The 15022-nt window shown below is 39.5% G+C and overlaps 1 protein-coding gene across 1 annotated transcript; it reads right to left on the bottom strand.

Annotated features, from left to right (window-relative positions):
- Positions 1-318: 318 nt before the first annotated feature.
- cdr2a (cerebellar degeneration-related protein 2a) lies at positions 319-14809 on the bottom strand. The gene is made up of 7 exons (XM_088347058.1): positions 14603-14809; positions 11505-11617; positions 10207-10355; positions 7619-7774; positions 4084-4398; positions 2282-2528; positions 319-1500 (listed from the first exon to the last, which is right to left on the bottom strand). The coding sequence occupies exons 1-7, from the start codon at positions 14679-14681 to the stop codon at positions 1261-1263; spliced, it is 1299 nt and encodes a 432-aa protein (XP_088203184.1). The 5' UTR covers positions 14682-14809; the 3' UTR covers positions 319-1260.
- Positions 14810-15022: the final 213 nt, after the last annotated feature.

Genomic DNA, 15022 nt, shown 5'->3' with positions numbered 1-15022 from the left:
ATTGCTTGAACAGTGCTCCTTGGGATGTTTAAAGCTTGGGAAATCTTTTTGTATCCAAATCCAGCTTTGAAATTCTCCACAACAGTATCTCGGACCTGGCTGGTATTCCTCGTTCTTCATGATGCTCTCTGCGCTTTAAACAGATCTCTGAGACTATCACAGTGCAGGTGCATTTATACAGAGACTTGATTGCACACAGGTGGATTCCATTCATCATTAGTCATTTAGATCAACATTGAATCATTCAGAGATCCTCACTGAACTTCTGGACAGAGTTTGCTGCAGTGAAAGTAAAAAGGCTGAAAAATTTTGCACAACCACTTTTTTGTTTTTTTATTTGTTAAAATGTGTTTAAGATATTCAATAAAGTGTGTTCCACTTCATGATTATGTCCCATTTATTTTTGATGCTTCACAAGAAATTACAGTATTATCTCTTGATGTTTGAAGTCTGAAATTTGACAAAAAGTCACAAAGTTCAAGGGGGCCAAATAGTTTCGCAAGCCACTGTACTTGAGCAGTGGTTTAAATCTCGACACTAAGACATGCAAATCCTTTACTAACCAAGTGAAAAAGAATAACCTTTTTCCTTTTATTTTTTTTACAACTCTTGATTTTTGCATGTTAGCATTTTCACTCAGTCAACTATGAAGCAAAAACATAAATAAACTCAATCAATCCAGATAAATAACAAAATTGTGCAACACAGATCTTTGTTCCAGAGTATGTTACTGTGCAAAAAAAAACAAAATAAAAAAAACAGTAGGATTATAGCGTCACTCACACGCAAGGGTTCCAGATCCTATTATAGCATTCCAACATTTCTTTGCTTATTAAGTAACACACGACATATTCAAACTGTTGTGCCATATTTGCAGATAAGCAGCTACACTTTGAAATAGTTTGAGTCTAGATCAAGTGCAGATACCTCAAATCAAATAAAAACTTGTAAAATAAAGGGCCTCAGCACAAACTGTAACGTAAATCCACACATAAACTCCTAAATGTCTTGTACAGCCTTTGGACGGTATTGGCCTTTGATAAGTTTCACAATTTTGACGTAAAACATAAATACTGTTGATATTTCAAGTTTTGGAGGAAAAAGAAGGATCAGTGCAGACTGACTTAAGCATTATTACGAACAACTCGGTGCAATTTAAATCTGCACGCAGCACCAAGATAGTTTGAGAGCAAAGCGCATAAAAAATGTACACATGACATTCCAGGACAAGGACTGATACAATCTCAGGGCGGACACGTTTTAGACAAATTTGTTCTCGTGCAGGTCTTCTTTGGTTTTCTGGATGCAGGTGAAGATCTCCTTAAACAGGACTTTGTACTCGGCCTCCTCAGACATTATTGGGAGCTCTGTTACCGAACCGGAAAAGCGGCGGGTTTGCGGGCGAACCCCTTTGGATGGACTGCAGGACGTCTGGACGGATGTGTGGGTGAGCCCTGCAGTTGCCTGGTGACACCTTTGGAGCAGCTCTTCATATTTTACCTTAAAAAATGCATGAAAATTGGGCAGGGGTTAAGAAAGAATGAAGGGGGGGGGGGGTTTCAGTTGAGGTATCTTGACACACACATAAACCTTGGGGATATTGCAGGTAACAAAGGAAAGGTTTAAAAAAATTATTTACCGAAAAAAGATAAACTACAAAACTATTTTAACTTTTTTTATGTTGAATAAATGTAAAGTCAACAACACAGAATCCCACAATAAAATGCATATTGACGAAACACAAAAGAAAAAAAGGTGTCATGGAGGGAAGCAGCTATTGATTGGTGGGGGGCCGAATCCCTTTTTCGTTCGCGGACAACATGAGTCGGGTTTCTTCAAATAATAGGCTAACATTTTTTGCAACTCAGCCCTCATTTAACTTTTCTTTCAGCGCATTAGTAAATACTATATTCGTAATCTCTATCCAACTATATGGTAGTCGCTATTTTAAAGAGTGACATGAGCCGAAAAGACGTGACATAAACAACTAGGAATAGAGCGGAAAACCGCGTTGTTGAAAACAGTGTCAGGAGTACTGAGGCGTTCTGCAGCCAAAGTAACGCACCCCTTTTGACCGTCAGTAACAGTAATTCGTTAGATTACCCAGTTACTGAAAAAAATAACGCCGTTACCGAACTGCAATATTTCCGACCCTGTTCGTAACATTGAAATCAATGACATTAGAAACAATTCAACAGTTCAATTCTAACTGACAATGAGGGTCCCACAACTGGGCTTGCAACGGGGCCCCAGAATGAACAAACACGCCCCTGGTACAAACCTGCAGTGCGTTGTACTGCGCATCCACTTCGTTGAGCAGCAAAATGCCCCTTCTCTTTACCACCTCCGCTCGCCTTACGCACATCTTGTCGTGGTCATCGGACAAGTTTGAAATTCTGTTGTCTTTTTGTTCCTGAACTTCTTTCTTCGCGTCCTCAAAGACCAAAGACTCGTCTTGATCGTCTTCGGGTTTATTCTCGGACGTGAAGAACACCAGGTCACGAAGGGGCAATTTGTCTGGCTTTCTGCTTTAGGGAGGATCAGAAAGGAATAAGAACTCAAAAGTGGCTCTTCCATTGGCCACATGGAATTTTCAAATAATAAATTAGAAGAAATAAATAAGAACTTTTTGGATTAAAAGCATACTTCATTTTTTGGACCCTAATACTTAAAAGACTCGGTGTAAAGTTTGACCACTAGATGTCACTGCATCGTGTAGTGCAACGGAACACAAGTACTACTAAGCACAAAGAAGACCGCACATATTTGAAATATAAATTGCCCAGCTTTTTCAATTTTTATGGGTTTTCGGTGCGGCAAGATGGCGGACAATCATGTCAACTCCCTGAACTGGTTGCCAGCCAATCGCAGGGCACACAGGGACAGACAACTCATTCGCTCATTCACACCTAGGGACAATTTGGACCAGCCAGACCACATCTTCTTGGTTTCGGTTTCAAAATAATATATAGATATTATACTCCACCCTCGGGCAGCACAGCGGCGCAGTGGTTAGCGCTTGTGCGGCACAGTTCATGTCATGGGAACCTGTCGTGGGTTCAAATCCAGCTCCAGACTTCCTGTGCGGAGTTTGTATGTTCTCCCCGTGCTTGCGTGGGTTTCCTCCGGGCACTCCAGTTTCCTCCCACATTCCAAAGACATGAATATATATATATATATATATATATATATATATTTTTTTTTTAAATGCATGTTTGTATGATATGTATTTCGCTTGCTATTCAAATCGCTATTGTTTTTAAAAATAAATTACGTTTTTTTCGTAAAATTTAGAGGCACTAAATAATACACAATGTTCGTTAAAAACAGGTTTTATGGATATACAAGAACATTTAATTATTTGTATAACAGACAAGCAAATTAGTCAAAACAATATTGTATTTTTGTATAAAAGTACAGATGATATATAATAAATAAAAACTAAAAGTAAAATATAACTCCTAAGTTTAAAATGCGAAAAATGTAAATACAAAGCAAAACGCAAACAAATAAATAAATGGATAACGAGAAAATAGACAAATACTGCAATCTAAAATACCTAGTGTTGAATTATTTCAGGGCAGCACGGCGGAGCAGTGGTTAGCGCGTGTGCGGCACAGTTCTGAGGTCATGAGATCGAACCTGCTGTGTGGAGTTTGCATGTTCTCCCCGTGCTTGCGTGGGTTTCCTCCGGGCACTCCGGTTTCCTCCCACATTCCAAAAACATGCATGTCAGGTTAATTGGCCGGACCAAATTGTCCATAGGTGTGGATGAGCGAGCGAACTGTCTGTCCCTGTGTGGTCTGCGACTGGCAAGCAACCAGTTCAAGGTTTCCTGCCCACTGCCCGAAGATAGCTAGGATGCAGATAATGGTTGGATGGATGGATGGATGAATTATTTTCATATTGAGCAATTCGAGCTACGAAACATTATGTTGGAATGGATTAATCTTCAGTAATGTTTGCTTGTTGTGGACACTTGTATCCGTGCATGGTTTTGTGTGTTTCACTCACAATACCTTTCCAGGTGTTCAGTGAAATGCACATGGAAACTGACAATCCATTAAAGTGGGAATTATATACCTGGAAATGCAGTCAGCGCGCCACTGGAGCCTCAGTTGCTCCACTTGCGTCTCCAGCTCCGCCCGTCTGGCCCTGCAACCCGCCAGCTCGTCCAGCCGGCGCTCTAGGCCTCTCACGTCGTCGGCTGCTCTCTCGCCTTCTCTCTCGGCCGCCTCTCGACGGCTCGTCTCTGCCGCGAGCTGACCCCGGAGAGAGCAGATGGAGCGGCGCAGGGACTCGTGTTCCTCTTCCGGGTCTTGACGTCGGTGAATGTCACCCGCCGACTCTCGCAGCGTCCGGGATCCATCAACTTGTAGCCTACCTTCGGGTAAGCACCTAGGATCCAACAACATGGCGTTGGGTAAGGAAATTAGGGTGGTCCTCATTTTTAAACATTTGATTTTTAGTCAGCAAAGTCCTTCACATGGTGTGAAACCATAAGAAAACGCTCCCTGAGACGTTTCACCTCGATAAGACAAATTCAAAAGGTGTACCGAGGCCATTTGGTTACAGTAGTCTAAAAGGGTGGTCCTTATGTACCAAGGGTCGGAATCTTTTGACTCAAAGAGCCATTAAAGCAAAATAGATTTTTTTGGGGGTGGAAAAAAAAGACATATATTTTGAGACAAAATTCAACAAAACCGTTAAACCCGCTCTCCAGACAAAAGCTTATTCTTCAGCACATTTAATTTCACTGTGTGACATTTGATTATTTAATAGAACAATGAGAACAACAATAATAACAATAAGAATGCCAGAACCTGTGACCCATGTAAGTACACCCTTTAAAATTTGTGTTACTCCCCCAGTTACTTAAGAGAGTTACGGCTGATTTTGACTGTCATTTTTGTCCTAAAGAATGGTTTCAAAACAAGGTGTAAGCAAAGTCTTTAGTAAAAATGTCACAAAATTCTGTAAAGGAGGGTACCAACGTATTTACCTTCAGTGCAGACCGCGCTGAGCGAAGGAGGGATGCTAGAGCCCCGTGTTTAGCTCCGCCCATTCCTGCCGCTCACCCAATCAAATTGCGCCAAGTGCTTTGGCAAGAGCTTTTAGGTGTTTGAAATTTTTTACGTGGCTCTTCATCATAAAGTGTCTCAACAATAAACATGTATTGTTTAATGGGCTTTCATATAATGGATTATTTAGCGATTTACAGCCAAATCGGGGTCTGTTGGTGTGACACCTTGACTGTAAACTGTGGTTAAAATTGTGTCCTATATGTACTGGACTGAACCCTTGGAAGGTCCAGTAACATATTAGCTTCACATGTGTGTCAATCTGTTCTAAAATAACAATATATTAACTGTTTGGGCGGATTCAATTTTATCTCCGAGCCATATGCACTCATGAAAAGGACCATGTAGGCCTCGTGAGCCATAGGTTCCCGACCTCTGTTGAATAGTACTGTGTAGGGAGAATATCCAAAATGATTATTTCGATAAGCGAACCCTGAATACGGTGTGAAACCATGAAAAAAAGAAAACACATCTTGTGAAGTTTAGGATAAATCACATATTTAAGAGGTGCCCCAAGGCCAATTTGTCCCGGTCGGGGTTCATACAGCTTAAGACAAGTTAAATTCAAGAATTTACAAGCCTTTTTAATGCCTTTTGAAATCAAATTTACGACAAAGTCGACAAAAAAAAAAACAACAACAAAAAAAAACACACAATAGAAACAAGCAAAACAAAACAAAAAACACAAATATTTTTTGCCTCGTGCACATTACCTGGCACAGTTTTTAGCCATGGTGAAAAACGTTCGACATACAGCCACTTCCCATTAAATGTCCACTTTCCGGGCTATTTGTATTGTGGGTATACCTAAGAATTGGCTCTGCTATGAAAGGCCCGACTGAAACCACATCACCGTTTTGATAGTTCCATTATTGTGGTCACGCCATGTGGCCACAAAAAAAAAAAAAAAAAAAAAAAAAACGGTGAATTTTTAAGATGATTGATAAAGGTTACAAAGTCTTTTTAGTTCAAACAAATATAAATCTTATTAATGTTTTCATATTTTTAAGACTTTCGAAAATTGCAAGTCCTTTTTTTAGAATAATAAATTGAATGCCTTTTAAGACTTTTCAAGGATCCGCGGAGGGCAGCACGGTTAGCGCTTGTGCGGCACAGTTCATGTCATGGGAAACTGTCGTGGGTTCATATCCAGCTCCAGACTTCCTGTGCGGAGTTTGTATGTTCTCCCCGTGCTTGCGTGGGTTTCCTCCGGTCACTCCGGTTTCCTCCCACGTTCCAAAAACATGCATTTCAGGTGGATTGGCCGGTCCAAATTGTCCCTAGGTGTGAATGAGCGAATGAGTTGTCTGTCCCTGTGTGCCCTGCGATTGGCTGGCAACCAGTTCAGGGTGTCCCCTGCCCACTGCCCGGAGATGGCTGGGATGGGCTCCAGCCCCCCCGCGACCCTAATGAGGATAAGCGGTACGGCTAATGAGATGAGATGAGAAGGATCCGCGGTAAAATGTTTTTGTGCATTTGAAATTCGGGTTCTAAAGAATCACATAGGGTGTAAAACATCGAAATAAAATCGTGTCACATTTGTGTGGTGAACTGTATTTTAGCATGATGTTTATATTTTTTGCACTATGATGACTATTTTTGCACCAAATGCATATTGCACAAACCCTTACGATTCCAAACTGTATGTAACATCCTACATGCCGACATTTCTTGTGTAAATATTGTGTAAATTATAACGGCAGTAGCTCAGGAGGTAGAGCGCTCGTCTTGGGATCAAGGGATCCCAGTTCAAATCCCGTCTTGTCCGCGTTACATGTCGAAGTGTCCTTGGGTAAGACACTAAACCCCTAATACCCCCAATAAGCAGATTAGCGTCTTACATGGCTGCAATACAAGGCTGCAATTGGGAAATGTAAAGCGCTTTGGGAAGTCATTGACTTGAAAAGCGCTATATAAATGCAGATCATAACTATAACCTCATCCTCCTTGTTTTATAACCTTATCTTCTCTGTTCCTTTATCTTCTTTTTTTTTTTTTACCTCACTGTGAATGTGTGAAACTGGGGTGTCATGCCCAATTTCGTTGTCACAATATGTTAACCCATTTTGTAACAATGACAATAAAGGTATATTCTATTCTATTTTATTCTATTAATAATTTTCTTCCAACTCAGTTTTAGATGTTATTTGAACCGAGCAAGGTATTCAAGTGAAAAGTATGGTGACAGCGAATGCAAAGGGGAAAGCGATGAAGGTCTGGCGTATCGGCCTTAGTGGGGATCTTGGCCCTCCCTAAAACAAGAACCCTTCATCCACCACTAGGTTCACTGCCCCTTTGACCGTCTTCTTTTCTTTATTGTGGAAGTGTAAGAACTGACTCAGTACCATCCTCAAGGAGGCCATCGGCTTTCCCATCAAGGGATGGGAGTTTGACTATCCGATGAGCCAGACCTCCGTTCCTTTACTTGTTGCATTCGCAGTCACCATCATTCTTATTTTGGAAATACTCCCTATATAAAAGTAACTCCCAAGTGAGCATGAAGTGCATCCCGTATGGGAAACTCAGTTTGACTGCACCTTTCATGGAGCTCCTTAAGACAGGAAACGCTCTGTGCAGTGAGGTTGCGTCGCTGCTCTCGTTTGTTTGCATCTAACTGAGCAGACACCATCGCCTCCAGCTTCTCCTGCAGACTCTCCACGTGCGTCTGAAGCCCGTGTATGGACTCGGTCAGACTAGAAAGAGGGAATACAAAAATAAGCCTGAATTTCTTTATTATTTCGATTCATTGGGATTATTTTGTTCATAATTATATTTACAAGACACTGTCTATACCGAGGGACACAGAACTTTTTGAAACTGGGAATTATTTTTGGTTACAGATTAGCACTAAGGTCAAGCATTTTCACACTCATTTCTAAAATAAAAACATATTGTTATTTAATTACAAGGTTGCAATTAAAATTAGGATCAAAATCGTCTCAGAAAACCACTAAAACATAAGGCACTGAGTGATTTTTGTTTATGCAAATTAATTGTAAAATGAATTGTTCATTTATTTGAAGACAGTGATCATGTCAATGATTTCTCAAGACAGTTAGAAATCCAATTGCATAGAAAATCGCAATGATCCATCACTGGTAAGCTATTTTCAGTACCAGTACACGGGCAAGGTGTTCTGCGGGCACCAAGATGGTTGGTATATATCAGGGGTGTCAAACTGAATTATACAGAGGGCTAGAACTCAAACCACACCTTTGGTCGCGGGCCGAACAGGATAATTATTGATTTAATAAACTTTCCTTTTTTTAAAAAAAAAAAAAATAAATATCAATTTAAAACAGTCAGGAATATTATTCCAGAATAAACAAACTTGAACATTAAATGAATTAAAAATTGTTGCTCTCCATAAAAATATCTCAAAACATCTGTCAAAACTTTAAAAATGAAAATATGAAAAAACGGAAAATATAAATAAAATTTGTGCTTTTCACTTTGGGAATTTGCTTTAGTGAAAAACATCTTCATATTCTTCTTTAACTCTTCAACATTCTGTATCTTTTCTCTGGATTCAAGGTTTTTCAGCTTTGTCTTGTAGTGCCGTTTTACATGAAATTCCTTAATTACGGCCACAAAATCTCCACAAATAAGACACACGGGTTTACCGGCAATGTCAGTAAACATAATTTTCTCGGCCAATGTGATTTTTAGTATCCGAGTATCATTTGAAAGTTATCAGGGTTTCATAGACCCGGGCCATTATAGTATATGTATATAAAAGGATTTTACGGGCCAGATATAATTGAACGCCGGGCCGGATGTGGCCCGCGGGCCGTGAGTTTGACACCTGTGGTATAGATGGATATTGGTATAGATGAGATAAATTTGAGGATCAGGTTAATACTGTACAATTCGGACTATAAACCGCAACACTTTTCCCAGGCTTTCAACCCTGAAGCTTATGCAATGATGCGGCTAATTTATGCATTTTTTTAATGGCCGCCAGGGGCGCCCGAGCAGTAAGAGACACATGGAATAAATGTGTCAAAGTTTAACGCTTTGTGCATGAATAAAACGAGCATGAACAGACCCCTATCATGCAGAAGAGGAACACTACCATATTGGGAATCATTTTACGAGTCTTTTCAAAGAAGTTGAAGACAGCCAGGGGACGTAATAGTGAGTTACGCCGGCTTTATAGTTTTCGGATATCTTGTTTCAGATTGATAGTGAGGTTTTTCTGATGGCTATATTTTAAAATGATAATCATATATTGAATCCTGAGAATTTAGGCTTTCCGATCATATACGGCATGACATATTTCAGTGACTAGTGACATCATATGGACACATATTTGTTTATCAAAAGTCTGGCGACCCACAGGTAGCGTATATTATTAAAACTTTTTCTTTGTAAATATTTAATGTTTCAAAGTCGGCACATGTGGTTTATAGTCAGGTGCGACTTATCTATGTACAAAAGGTTTTTTTTCCTTTAAAAATGTACTCGGTGCAGCTTATAATCAGGTGCGCCTTATAGTCCGAATTTTACAGTATTTGGATGGTTGATCAAATTGAAGATTCGGTTAGTACTTGGATAGTATATACAATTGAAGATTTTGTCAATACTTGGATGGTAGATTAAATTGATGACTCTGTTAGTACTGGGAATGGTAGATAAAATTGAAGACTCGGTTAGTACTGGGGATGGTAGATCAAATTGAAGACTAAGTTAGTACTGGGGATGGTAGATAAAATTGAAGACGAGGTTAGCACTGGGGATGGTAGATCAAATTGAAGTCTAAGTTAGTACTGGAGATGGTAGATCAAATTGAAGACTAGGTTAGTACTGGAGATGGTAGATCAAATTGAAGACTAGGTAAGTATTGGAGATGGTAAATAAAATTGAAGATTAGGTTAGAAATGGAAAGAAAATTGAAAGCAAGGCAAGTCAAAGGTTGAACTTGATACAAGTATCCCAATTAGAAATTGCAGGCCTAAACGCAAAATTATTTTTTTATGCTATCCCAAATAATTTTCCAACCTTTTATTTGACTGGCGAGCTATTTTTAGAATTGTCCTGGAAGCTACTCAAATGTTCTTTGAAGGTTACAAGTCGGTGACCCCGTTTTACACAATATTTGTAATTTGGTGAGTTGCGTCCGGACCTGTTGATCTTGTTCTGAGCCAAGCGGTCGTCGTGAATTAATTTCTTGTTGTCCCGCTCCAGATCCCGCGTGGACGAGTCGAGCTGCTCGTAAACTTTGGCGTGCTGCTCGTTGGTGTGACGCAGCAGCTCCACCTGCCTGGCTAAATACTGGTAATGAAACAGGATTTATATGGTTCAGTTCTGTTTAGCTGCTGCCTCTTGCCCACCATCATCCAGTGGAGCATCTTCTATCTTGAATTTAAATCAAATCAGATGAATTTAAACAGCTATTAATCATAAATAGTCTCAAAGGGCTATAGTTATGGCTTCCAGAACAAACCCCAAAGAGTATAACATATCAATAACAATTAAACAGCAACTTTCTCTAAGGCTTATGCTGCACATAAAAAGAACTCCAAATACCTGTTTGACACGGTAGCGGCTCACGGGACAGCAGATTATTTCAGATGGTCCTACCCATTATGCTCATGACTTTATGGTCTTCTTCAATAAGAAGATTCAACGCATCCAGGAAGCTTTTTTAAATGTTACTAAATGTTTTTAGTACAAACAAATATAAATCTTGCTAATGTGTAAACATTTTTAGGGGTTTCGAAAATGAGATTTAAGACATTTCAATGCTAATGAAGGCCTTATTTTTAGAATAACGAATTCAATGCCTTTTAAGACAAAGGATCCGTGGGAACCCTGTGTAAGGCGGCCGCAGCAGAGGGCACCCGCGCCCTAGCATGCAGTGCACACTATGTGTTAAATACGAGACTGCACTGCTCCTTTTACCACGGCGCCCTGAGGTCGTGAAAATAGGGTATTTGAGGCACAATGTTAACATACAATATTCAAACACTGAAAGTGGAGCAAGTTTAACAGACAGAAAGTACCGTACTTAGATTACTAATGTGAGGCAACCTGGTGGGTTCAATTGTAACATTAGTGAACTTGAGTGCATTTGTCCAAGTGGTTTTTGTCAGTGGGCAAAAATGAAACACGTAATAATTAGTTAGACAAAAGTACATGTTCAGGAATGTCTTAAGTCAGCTTAAATGCAGAATTAACTAGATGAACGTTCCGCAATTTGTACACAGCTCACCGACTCGAAACAAAAGACTTAACTTGAGCCTCTATTCTATTTACAGAGACGCCTTGCTTACGCAAAAACATTTCTCATGCAACCTCATTCCTGAAATCACATGTTGTTATAATGCCGAACCGAAGTAGGGAAAAGAAACATCCCAACACATCTGCTGACTTGCTCACCCAGTTTCTTATTCCATGAATTTGTGTATGTGTTTGTGTCACCTCAATTTCCAGCAGCTGTTCTTGGTTGGTTGAGTACATCTGCTGCAGTGCCTGTTCCAGCTCGCGGTTTCGGTCCAGGAGGGTTTTTCCGAGCCTGGCGGCCAAATGGAGATCTGTCGCCAAACACGGGAAGACACCCTCGAACACGTCAACACTCAGGACACAAACAACTACAGACCGAAAATGTACACAGGCTTCCTTCCTGTTCCCAAAAGCCGTTGAAACAGAGGTATGTTAGGCATATGAGGGCCCTTCCTTTGCTGCTATAGATGCTTTTTGAAACCCTCAACTGGTTTAGGGGAATTATTTGATCGCTTCTGATAAATCTCCATGAGCCCCTTGATTATGAAAATGAATACACTTAATATATACGACATTCAACAAGTGCCCTTTAAGTCCAAAATGAAGAGCCTGCAGCTGGTACAAAATGCTGCAGGGAGGCTTTTCACTAAGACAAGGAACTTGATCACAATACCCTGATTTTAGCTAACCTGCATTGGCTCCATGTTAGCTTAAGATTTGATTTTAAGGTTCTGTTGGTATTGTACAAAATCATGCATGGACTTGCTCCCTCATATCTTTCAGATATAATTTCCCCCTATGTTCCGGGCTGAAGCCTTCCCTCTCAAAATGCTGGTCTACTAGTGATCCCAACAGCCAAGAAGAGATCCGCAGGTTCAAGAGCGTTCTCCATTCGGGCCCCGGTGCTGTGGAATGCTCTTCCCCTGAGATTCAATCTGCAACCCCAGTGGAACTGTTGAAATCTAGGCTTAAAACACACTTCTATTTGATAGCTTATGTATGACCCGTATTTGTATATTTTATACATGTTATTGCAACGTCCATTGCAGCACGGTCATCTGGAAGGGAGATTACCTCAAGTGCAGTCCCTTCTCAAGGTTTCTTCATTTTTCTCATGCTGAGGTATTTGAGTTGTTCCTTGCCCTTATGTAGGTTTTAGATCAGGGGATGGTGTAATTATAATCTGTGGTTTTCAATAATCTGTGGTCTGTGCAGCCCTTTGAGACTCCTTGTGATTGAGGGCCATACAAATAAACATGACTTGACCATATCTTGGTGTTGACATTTAATTTTTTCTTCCCTCATCTCTTCCCAAAAGCAAAGTCACAATCAGTTCAAAAATCCACGAAATCACAATAGAAATGAAAGTAAGTGGATACAAAAAGGCTGTCGTCCTAAGAATAAAATAATAAGGCAAGAAAAAAAAGATGGCCACAAAAACGATCAGCAGCCAGCTCTTTATTGACTTTTTAATTCACAACATTGCCTACATGTATTCCTGGATCAAAAATGGTAATTGCAGTTTGGTAACCACTCCATGATTAGAATTATGTGTACAAAGAATGCTTAATTGTGCGATAATGGAAACGATCGGCAAGGAATCAAGGTCCTACTATATATAAAGAATTTTTCATATATTTTTCATTTCTCTTTTCATTTTATTTTAACCGTTGTGTGCGAGTTACCGAATGTTAGGTGTTAAAACTGTTTTCATTTTCTTCCTGGACTTTGAATGTTTTTATATAGCACTTTGAGTTGCAGTTCATCCGAATGTGCTCAACAAATCAATGTTGATTTGATAAATAACTACCTTGATTTGACAGTACTTATTTAATTTATCCAAAATATGATTACCATATTAATCCCGAAATACCTATGATATTAAAATGATAAAATAAATGAAACAACAAGTAATGTCTCCATAGTAAACACTCGGTGGTTAGTTGGAGATTTTAAGTCCTACTTTCTTGCATACTACTCAAGATACAAAGGAGTCAGTTTATCTGTACTGTACACTGATTAGGTCACCTACATGCTCAACTAATGCAATATATTAAATCCTCCTAAGGGAGGATTAGAATGTTCAGAATGTGCATCGATATCAATGTAGAAATAATCACCTCTTAAAAGTAGGCACAATATCATTTTATACAAGGGTTTTTATAAAAATACTGGAACGTAAACCAGAGTTTCTCAACTGGTGGGTTGAGATGCAAAAGGTGGCCGTGAAGCCCCATTTAGTGTGTCATGGGCCTTTGCCTTGGCAAAATAATGCCAAGAAAGAGAAACAGAGGGTCAATTATACTCCTTAACAATAGATGGTGGTGATGCTCTGTTTGATCTTTTCTTCTGGTTCAGTCAATGAGAGGATCCACATCTAATTTTAGTGTGATTATGTTGGTTTTATTTCACTTTCCTGCCCATAATAACAAGTCCCATGAAAGTTAGTGATTAGGGGAAAGAAAAGTGGTAAACAGTGACAACAACAATTGAGTCGAAGAAAAAAACTACAGTATTACGAAATACGAAAATGGTGTGCGAGTGTCGGCCATTGAAATGCTGCTGGAAAGAACAGTAAAAGGTTAGAAAATATTATATTTTTTGCTTTTTTACTACTATATTCGTCTTAATGAACGAATAATTATCAACATTTAGGTACACGCTTCATTAATATTTTAAAATGATTTAAGTATGTGTGTTTAAAGCACTTTTAGGGGTTTGCTTGTACGCGATGTAGGCTTATATGCGATAATATACGTTGCACTACATCAAGTAGATTAGGTTTTGCTGGTCATTTTGTTTTTAGGGAAATAAGGTAAATATAGTTTACTATGCCTGGTTTAAACCGCACAATCCTTTCATTTGAGAAGTGGAAATTGTTTCTTGATTTGGTTTGAAGCTTGTTATTAAGGTGTAATGGGTCCTGATGTGAGACCAGTTAAGAACCAGTGATGTAAACAACTCTTAAATGATGCATCACGAACTGTATCCGAACAAACCAAAGACAGATGTTATTAAATAAACTTAAATCTTACATTAAAAAAATGCAACTACGTGCAAATTCAATTTTGCAGGTGCAACACCCCAATATGCTATACAGACGAGCATTAAAACTGTAAAGTTCATGACTATCAGTGAAGCACAATGCGATTCCTCAGTAAAAATATGCAGTTCCGACCTTCATTCTTCACTCTTGTGCTCAAATTTGGATACATAACTGTACTTTGAAAGGAAACGTAGCTAGAGTTTAAAAAGTTAAAGGTAAACTGAGAGGACAAGGATGCAACAGAGCTCACCGTGCTCGAGGTTCTGTTGAGGGCACCACCCGTCACCATTTTTGTCAAAATCGTCCTCCAGAATCCCTTCAGTTAGCATTCTTACGACCGAATGAGGCAGCAGCTGATAAGTTAGAAGAGAAAATCTCCCTCAGCTGTCACTGAGCTCTAAGTTGTTCCGAAGTTGTCAGTTTCTCTTTACTCCCCGCCCTGCTGCCAAGCTTCCACATCCGCTTCATGTGTTGACTGCAGCCACGTGGCATGTCGTTAATACCTATTGCCAAAAGGTGGCGCTCAATTCCCCAAAATAATGAAAAAATATAGAAGATTGAGTGAGATAGTATTACAACAATTACGCATTCAGACCCATATTTCCAAAAGTGATATTTTCATTGAGTTCAAGCTGAGTGTTTTTATGCATTTATTTATTAATTTGGTAAT

This window comes from Urocampus carinirostris, chromosome 1 (assembly GCF_059441175.1).
Source record: "Urocampus carinirostris isolate Australia breed hairy pipefish chromosome 1, RoL_Ucar_1.0, whole genome shotgun sequence".
Classification (NCBI taxonomy): Eukaryota; Metazoa; Chordata; class Actinopteri; order Syngnathiformes; family Syngnathidae; genus Urocampus; species Urocampus carinirostris.
The sequence above is the reverse complement of the archived record's forward strand: the minus strand, read 5'-3'. Positions and strand labels throughout refer to the sequence as shown.

Excerpts from the sequence above, each read along its gene's own strand:
- cdr2a (XM_088347058.1), bottom strand. The coding sequence starts at position 14,681 with ATGCTAACTGAAGGGATTCTGGAGGACGATTTTGACAAAAATGGTGAC. Across the intron at positions 10,356-11,504 it reads AACAGCTGCTGGAAATTGAG|TATTTAGCCAGGCAGGTGGA; the intron begins GTGACACAAACA and ends TTTCATTACCAG. Across the intron at positions 7,775-10,206 it reads GCTCAGAACAAGATCAACAG|TCTGACCGAGTCCATACACG; the intron begins GTCCGGACGCAA and ends CCCTCTTTCTAG.